The 8,828-nt window shown below is 39.6% G+C and overlaps 1 protein-coding gene across 1 annotated transcript; it reads right to left on the reverse strand.

Moving 5' to 3' along the window:
* Window positions 1-1,192: 1,192 nt before the first annotated feature.
* LOC106949161 (globoside alpha-1,3-N-acetylgalactosaminyltransferase 1-like) lies at window positions 1,193-5,824 on the reverse strand. Its single transcript, XM_015035236.1, has 3 exons — window positions 5,542-5,824; window positions 3,736-3,798; window positions 1,193-3,415 (listed from the first exon to the last, which is right to left on the reverse strand). The coding sequence occupies exons 1-3, from the start codon at window positions 5,573-5,575 to the stop codon at window positions 2,457-2,459; spliced, it is 1,056 nt and encodes a 351-aa protein (XP_014890722.1). The 5' UTR covers window positions 5,576-5,824; the 3' UTR covers window positions 1,193-2,456.
* Window positions 5,825-8,828: the final 3,004 nt, after the last annotated feature.

Below are 8,828 nucleotides of genomic sequence, written 5' to 3' on the forward strand. Positions count from 1 at the left end.
AATGTCCTCTCACCTACATGTGCCCAGTTTGCTGTTTTCTGCTCTGGGTTATGCTGATGTCAGTAATCTGTTATTTTACTACCAGTAAAACACATACAAAGGACTGAACCAATAAATCTTTAAACTCAGCAGGGAAGTTCGGCTAAACTGAACATATAGAGTAAAAGTATTCCAGTGAGTTAAATGTCAAAGTTATTTGTAACAGTAAAACTGTGCAAATTATAAAACATAAGTTAACAAGGAGATAAAAGGAGTCATTCATCGCTTATGGAAAGAAACTAACCTTCATGAATCAATAAGAAAACCTTTTTTTTTTTTTAAAGAAAGCTTTTTATATTTAGAAGTTTATAAGATGTTTTATTACTAGGACCTTCTGAGGTACGGCTCTGTTGTACTGGGTTTGTCTAATTATTCAGTCATAGATTGAAAACATGGTATGTATACAGAGTTGACAAAAATGACAATTATTCAGCAAAATTGATGAACAAACAAAAATATGCTTAATTTAAATACAATGTATTTAGAATACCACTCTACAGTTTTTTTTTTAATTTTACTTTAAAGTGAAGTTTCTTTCAAAATTATGCATGCAAATTTTAAATGCTTCATTTGATGCACCTGTGAGGTACATCAGATAAATAATACCAGGGAGAAACAAAGCTACAGTAAAAGAAAAGGATTTCTCTTCGACAAAAAGCCCCCACCTCTAAGATAAAACTTTGCTAAAGAAAATAATACAATAATCTTCTCTGGATTAAAAATAGCATGACATTAAAAGGGCAGAAAAATATTCCAGTTTAATAACGATCACATTAATGAAAACCAGATGATAAAAATATCAATGAAAGCACTACTTGCTATGTGAGAAATATAAAATTGACGTTGACCATCCAGAGAGCTTTTATTCATTGCTCTGTCAAATCCAAAAACTTTGAAAAAAAACCCCCCGACTTTTCCATGTGAAGCACAGAGCTGTTTGAAGTTCATCTCCGACTCCACTCCACGTGGCGATCTGGCCCTAAGGACAGATTCTGTTGGCAGTGAGAAGAAAACATCTGCTCCTGTTTAACCCGCCCAATAAAAGAAAACACACACACTGCACACAAGACAGCGAGGTCTATGTGTGAACGTGGGAGCATGTTTGTGTTTGCGGGCGAGAGGGAGGGAGGAAGACAACAGCATACACAACCAAGTTAGTCAAGTACAGCTTTTATATGTATATATAAAACAGATGATATACATAAATATTCTGTACATGTTGCACAGATTCTTGTCAAAACCCCAAATTCTTTCCACGTGGAAAACATGGAAAAACAACTCCCAATTTGAGTCTATTTTCACCCACCTGGTCTTTAAAGACCTTGGGACAGCGGCTCTTTCAGTTAATGATTGGCCACTGTGGGGAAAGAGTGCACTTACTGTTGCCTCTTATCACTGCCGACCACAAAGCCACTGGAGCAGTATCTCTGAGGCTGACATTAATGGAGAGGACAGTGCTTTGTTTACAGAGACAGGTCAGCTTCTCTTTGTCTGCTGGGGGAAGAGAGAGTGTGCATGCAAAGGTGCAGGTTTGTGCAGCTAGCTTGAGCACGACTGCTTGCTCCATTTGTTATCTCACAGAACAGACCATAAAAAAAATAAAAAAAAATCAGAATCTTTTATGGAGATTTTATTAATATTTGCATTCTCATTACATTGATTTTTATCAGTTATCTTGTGAGACGCCACGTATTCCACCTTCATGAAATGGCATGAGATACAGTGCCTTGCAAAAGTACCGTCATTCACATTTTAGCTCAAATTACAACCACAAATGTAGCGTAATTTAATTTCAGTATAAGTCCAGCTGTTTGGTGGAGACCTTGGTGATAAATCAGTGAGTAAACAACATCACGAAGACCAAGAAAAACAAAAGACAGGTCAGTGATAAAGTTTAGGAGATTTCTAACTGATACGCCTGACAGCATCAATAGGAGAAGCAGCCGTGGAGACTGTGCAGATTAACAGCTTAGGCAGGAGTGTCTGTTGACAGGACAACTGTTAGTTATCTACTCCTTCGTGGAAGAGAAGCAAGAGGAAGTCTCGAGTGCTGAAGTAATCCCATTTGCAGTTTGTCACCAACTGTGCCGGGAAAAGTTACCTGGAAAAGGGTGCAAAACACCACATATAATGGATAACTAACATTGGAGTGCAGCTTGGGTGCACCACTGAAACATGGTGGAGGCAGAATTATGGTGTGGGGATGCTTTTCTTTATGAGAGAAAGGGTAGCTTGTCAAAGATGATGGATGATGGTTTAGATCAAACCTCTTTGCAATTCCCCCATGGGGATCAATAAAACACACTGGGGTTTGTTTTGATTTGAAAACTTGCAAAGGTCATGAACACTTTGCACACCACTGCGTACATAAATGAGTGTAAATTGCAGAACTCTCTTGTCCTTCCTTTCTTAAAAATTCAGCACCTCTGTAGCTCTCTCTTCTCTATATCATAAGCCTCACACTGCCTTCCCAATGAGACCAGCCTCTTTTTAGGCACATGGGCGGTAAGGGGTGAATCCCACCAGCTGTACTCTGGCGAGAGTACACATGTGGGCCTGTGGTCGATCAGGTAGCGGTTTAAGTAGCTTTCCTCCAGTCCTTTGGCCATCACTTTGTTCGCCTCGTCCTGAAGTATAAGCAAAGAACACTCCCGAACAAGCCTGCGCATTTGAGAAACCACCCCGCCATAAAACTCTGATGTGTAGTAGTAGTCTCCCTCGTCCTCCTCCACGCAAGCGGATGACTCTTCTTGGTCTTCGTAAGGGAAATTGTTTCGTGGCATTTCAAAGAACTCTGGGTGTAGCGTAGCCACCAGATCCCCAAGGATTTCTTCCCCCACTGGGCCCACAAACTCCTGGTCAATGTCAGCGCAGAAGATGTAGTTGACCTCTTTGCCAATGGAGCCCCAGAGGGCTTCAGCAAACAGCACCATGCGACGGTAAGCCAACCTGTCCCAGCCAGGCAGCTCCGCAGCCAGAAGCACCTTCATCTGCCGTCCAGGGCCCAGCTCGACCGGAGGATCCAGAGTGCGGGGGTTGTCTGTAAGAATGTAATATGTGACCATCTGACCAGGGAGAAAGTGGTTTTCAGCTGAGTAGAGGAAACGACGGACAAACCGGGCGTAAGTCCCGACCACAAGGGTCAACAGGCCTACGCGAATTCCTCGTTCTGAGAGTTTCGCCCTGCGCCACACCGAATTGTGGCTGTCACCCCAAACCATAGGGGCTCCCCATGATGTCTCCTGTGGAGTTTTTGAGTCCACTGTCTTCATTGAAGACATGTCTTTCAGTATCATTCCATCCTTCATTCCCAACACCTGAGACAAGGGATGGGCTGACTCCAAACTGGCAGCAGCTTTACGTCCATTAAAGAAGTCTAGAGAGTCAGAAAGTTATTTAAGAACAAAAACCATATGGATATGGAAAGTAATCACGCCTATTAATATTTAACTGATACCTAAAGTCAACACTGAGACAGATAGGTTTAAAACTCTGCTGGAAATGTAGAAAAAAATACAGAAATTACCTTTATAAAAAAAAAAAAAAAAAAAAAAAAAAAGATCAGAAGCAACAGTTATAAATATTTGGTTGGCCCACAACTCATCTGAGGTCAAAGTAGGTCAGTTCGGCACATTTTTCTGTGTGCATGCATTGTCCTGATTCAAAGTGATAGAACATATTGCTCTGCATACTTACATATGATAAGAGACAGTAGAAAACAGCACAGGAGGAGCTGTATTCTGTTCATTCTGACTGGGCCTGCATGACGACAAACACACAGTGAAACAGTGGCAACTTCTCCTCATCCACTCTAACGCAGTGATGTTTGTTTTTTTCCATCCTTTTTGAGATTTCTTCCGTGTTTTGCTGTTTTCATGCAAGTTAAATGTTTCAGTTCAACCAACACTTTAAAAATGAAGACAAAGATAACCCGGGCAAACAGTTTTAATCTGCACAAGCCTTTTACATCCCTGTGAAGAAACGTCGTTCCACTCCTCTTTGCAGGATTGGATTGATCCACTCACACTGAGGGGTTTTAAACATGAACAGCCTGTTTAAGGTCAAGCTACAGCATCTGAATTTATTTCAACGTCAGACTTGGATGAGGCCACTCCATTTATTTTGATCCATCCAGAGGCGGACTTGCTACCAAAGGATGGTTGAGTTTGAGACCACAAACTCATGGCCTGACCTTCTCCTTCAAGATTTTCTGTAGACTTTCTTTCTGATCTGTTCTTGAATTTCTTGAAATTGGGACATAATGTTTTATTTTTCATTTTTAGATATTTTAGTCAACTTCAGGTTCTGGTTACAGGGTCGGTATTTTCCAGGCACATAGTGTCATCTCATAGCATAATCAAGTGACTATGTTACCTTCAGTTGCTATAGAAATCCTGAATTTATCAAACATAACTCAAAAGCAATTTGACTTCACAATTTGCCATCTTGAAATTGTCTTTAAGAAGCTCCTGCTCCTTCTGATGTTCCCCTTTCAACACGTCATCACAACAATGCTCCTCCATTATGCTGCCTGCAACCATTATTATGAGAGTTGGACTGCAGAGTAGTTAGTTTGATGAGCTCAGCAGGTGTTCAGTTCCACCATGTTTGATAATTGCTGCTGCTTCTGCTAGTCTGTAGGAGTTGAGTGGGGACGAGTTGCTGCATGGCGGAGCTTTGTGGAAAAAGGCGATGCTTGGAGAGAGCAAACGTTTAGGCATCATGAATGGTTGCCATGGGAGATTAAATGATTTCTCAAACATGCATGAAAGAATCAAAGCAACACACCAGGTATGTTTTTGGTGAAGGAATAACATTAGAACATGATGTAAAGCTCAAGAAGTTGATTTTACACAATAAGTATTGTTTTTAATCAGCTGTGGTTATGGGTTAATAGGGAACTTTCTTTTCCACACAACCAGAGAAGCTGCTTCCCCCCCCATTTAATTAATTAAAGCATTAAAAAACTTTTTTTTTTTTTATTTCATAATGTGATTTTTGTCTGACACTCATATTTGTTTCATGCTCTAAAGTGCTTAAGTGTGGTCAAATAAAAGCATAAAAGAAATGAAATCTGTAAGGGGGCAACTAATTTATCACACTCCTGTTGTTTTGCTGTAGTTTGAAACCTAGAGATTTTCTGCTGTGGTTGTCTGTTTTGAGTTGGAAGAAGTAAAACAAGAAGATAAAGAATAACAGCCTGTAATCTGCAAGACCTCATGTGATACTTTAGGCAAAAAATAGAAAACAAATGAGACAGTTAGATGTCAAACATCTTTGACGGCATGCAAGTCCCGTAGTTTTTTTTTTTTTTTTTTTCCGTTTTATGTGACAAATTTCTGGAAATAGTTTGAATTTCAGCCACATCTTTCTGAACAAAAGCAACTTTGACCCACATGCGACACACATACGCAGCTGCCAATGATAAATGAATTAGGAGAACAACAACAAAAAAATGACCAAAGAAAGAGGCTGCGCATTGCCGCTGGAGAGAGTACTGACCTGCAGGAGACTTGCAGAACGGGAAAAGTGCCATACTGCTGTCGGTCGTTGGTCTAAACTCTCAAAACCTAGTCTAATCTAACAGTGCAGGAAACTATTTTTGCCCATTGTGTGTATTTTTCTCTGGGTAGCTCAGCCAGCCTCTTCCTGAACGTTTGCCATTAAAACCACGGTGTTTGGCCACTGGTTTTCCAAAGATTCAGATTCTCTCTGCTCCTCATGGCTTTCAGATTATTTTCCTCTCCTCTTGCTTCACGTACTGAATTTTCCTTCCAGCAGCTCTCCCCCCACCCCACCCTCTCACATTCCTCTTAACATTTCTTTTCTTACTTTTTTTTTTTTTTTTTTTCTGCAGCTTTGTCTCTAGGAGCAAAATCCAGACAGCCAGATGTGTAGGGAGGAGTTGAGGGAAACAAAACCAGGGAAGTGCAACTGCTGAAAATGTACACACAATCAAGAAACAACAGAGATAAACAATTTAGCTTCCTTCCCACACTGGGGAGCAGAAGCTCAGAGTAGAGAGTCACTAAATGTCTGGGTTTTACTTGCTTTATTTACAGTTAAAGTTACTACTGATGTTGGATTTGTTTTGTCCACAAGGTGGAGGTATTTAGTTGGAAATAGACACACGACTGCATGGAAAACATGAGAGGACAAATATTTCTTTGAGCAACATCAGGCATAGCAAATATGCTATTACCAGTTCACTGTAAAAGTATGGAGCTTGGTCTCTCTACATAGTCAGCCTTGTTGGGGTCTGTCTTTTGGAAAGGTGTCAGGTTTTCTTGTTCTGGCTTGTTCTGCAGAACTGAACCAAAACCAAACATGGACAAGCAGCATTCCGCTTCTTACGCACCACAAATCTGAAACTGAAGAAAACTGCAAACAGCTGAAACACGAGTTCCTTTAAATCAAGGCTAAAAACCGCGGCTGGTTAGAGTCGCTTTTGGACAGTAAATGAAACATTGACCAACATATTACATGAGTATTGACAAAATGCAATGTAATGTTTTCTCGATTGGTTACTGTATGTTGTTTTATTTAATTTTATTGTTTTATTTTTGTGTTTCTGTGATGTAAAGCACATTGAACTGCCTTGTTGCATAAACGTCGTATACAAATCAACTTGTTTGATTTGTTGATTGATCTACACTTCCAAAAGCTGCACGAACAGTCAAAGAGATGAACCTTATTTGGAAATTTTTCAAGAACAAAAGTTTGCATTTTGACGACTTGTCGTGTGGTCTAATCAAAGTGACTGGCCAGTGTTATAGTCAGAGGAAATGCTTGCTGTCGTGTGGTTGTTTTTGCTGCAGGAGGAAATGGTGCGCTGTACCTGCACAGAAAGTTTGTCAGCAGGGGTGAGCTGTGTGGGAACGAGGCTGCCATTCAAACTCGACTCAGTTACAGCATCTCTGTCAGGAAAAACGGGATGAAATTCAAGGAAGCTACTGTGAAAAACTTCTGTAAGGAAACTAAAAATGATGGACTCAAAAATAATGAAAAGACAGAGAAAAAAAAACAGGTAATTGCCACAATCACAAATAATCATAATAATAAGCACTCTGAATTGCCTTTTCACTCACAGAACCACACAAGGTTTTTACTGTGGTCACAGGTAATAGACCCTAAAAAAACGAAAAAACGAACAAAAAAAAACCTCTCTGCATCCCGACAAAATCACTTCAGACTCCAGGAGTCACTTTGCAATTTATTCGATAAATTTCAATCTTTTTTTTTTTTTTTTTACACATCCATACAGAAATGGCAACATAACGTTAATTTGTGTAAACGACGTTTGACTGAAGAATCCGTCAACAGTTAAGAAAGCAGCACGGGCTGCTCTGAAGGGAAGGTAGGTTGGAGCGTGAAAAGCTTTTCTTATCCAAACGGGTCACTTTGCTGAGGCGGCGACTCCGAGGCGGAGAGCAGAGACTCCCCACGACGGCTTCCAGAAGGATTCATGTCACAAACACTAAAGTCTAAATCCAGCAAAACTGATCAACATTAAATTAAATGTGCACAGCAGTAATCATAGCAGACATTAAGGCGTTCAAACATGAATGTGCTTCGATGCTGCAGGATTCAGCCCCTAATCTACAGAGGTTTGGGCCAGGTGAATTTTTTTTTCTTTTTTTTTTGGTTCCGCTGGTACATATGCTGGAAAACGATTTTTTTTCTTTCCTTTTGCGAAGCTTTTCGACAGCAACATTTTTGGCAGTGTTTGTAGTTATATGTATTTATAACCGTACAGACTTTGCAGCCACAGACTGTGTGACCTGAACCACAAAGAAATACATTTTTAAAAGGTTCTGGTGTCCTATTAAACTTATTTCACAGGTTTAAATCATCTATAGAAAAATAATTTCTTTAATGCAGCATTGCACTCATAAAAAAAATAAAAATAAACTGTTGGGGTATTTGCTTAGCTTTTTTGTGATTGTTTTAAATTAACCAAATTTTTTGTACTTATTTTTAAAATTTGTTTATCCTTATTGATCTGCAAGTTAAAACATTTTTATTTGCTTAATTATACAGCGAATAATTTTTCTGAATAACATATATTTCCCGTAATACTTGCAAGTGTATATAAAATAAAGCTATTATCGTGTTGCTTTGTTGACACCCTGAGAACAGATCGAAAGCCAACATTTTCAAAATAATCTAAAGAGATTATCAATTTGGTATTTTTCTAATTTGTTTCTGGAATTTTTCAGATTTATCCGACTTCCTTTCAGCTTTATAGAATAAACTTTTACTCAGAGGTAAAGAAAAAAGTTATTACAGCAGCTCAGAGCATCAGGAATAACTACATATAGACGGGGTTTGCTTAAAAGGGATTTCAAACCATATTACAATCATTGTTTCCGGATGACAATATAGAAATAGATACTACTGCAAAACTTATACTTTAACGGTGGCATGCTTGAGCAGGCAGTAAAGAGAAGAGAGCCAAGGCCACCGAAACGTCCTACATCCCTTTTGTTTTCTGGTTAAATGCATTTAGATGCCCCACATGAGGATCCACTCTACAGCACACAGGCTCCAAACAAGTCCGTATCGGAAACAAAGAGTTTACTGCTCTAAAGGACTGAATGAAAGAACGGATCTACAGACAGTTATGGATTAGAAGTAGATAATCAGAAATGCAGCATTTTGGGTAGTTTTCATCTCAAGGTTCCCTTTAGAGGTTTTGACATCTGTCTGCCTTCTTTCATTTCCTTGTCTTGTTCCTCCGCTCCCAACCCAACCCAACCCAACCCAACCCAACCCAACCCAACCCAACC

The sequence above is a fragment of the Poecilia latipinna genome, unplaced genomic scaffold (assembly GCF_001443285.1).
Source record: "Poecilia latipinna isolate Pla-1442-1.1 unplaced genomic scaffold, P_latipinna-1.0 Scaffold329, whole genome shotgun sequence".
Classification (NCBI taxonomy): domain Eukaryota; kingdom Metazoa; phylum Chordata; class Actinopteri; order Cyprinodontiformes; family Poeciliidae; genus Poecilia; species Poecilia latipinna.

Bases quoted from the DNA above. Each gene is read 5' to 3' on its own strand.
- LOC106949161 (XM_015035236.1), bottom strand. From the start codon at position 5,575: ATGGCACTTTTCCCGTTCTGCAAGTCTCCTGCAG. The intron at 3,799-5,541 runs GTCAGTACTCTC...GTCGTCATGCAG, and splicing joins GTTCTGCAAGTCTCCTGCAG to GCCCAGTCAGAATGAACAGA. The intron at 3,416-3,735 runs GTAAGTATGCAG...CTGACTCTCTAG, and splicing joins TCTACTGTCTCTTATCATAT to ACTTCTTTAATGGACGTAAA.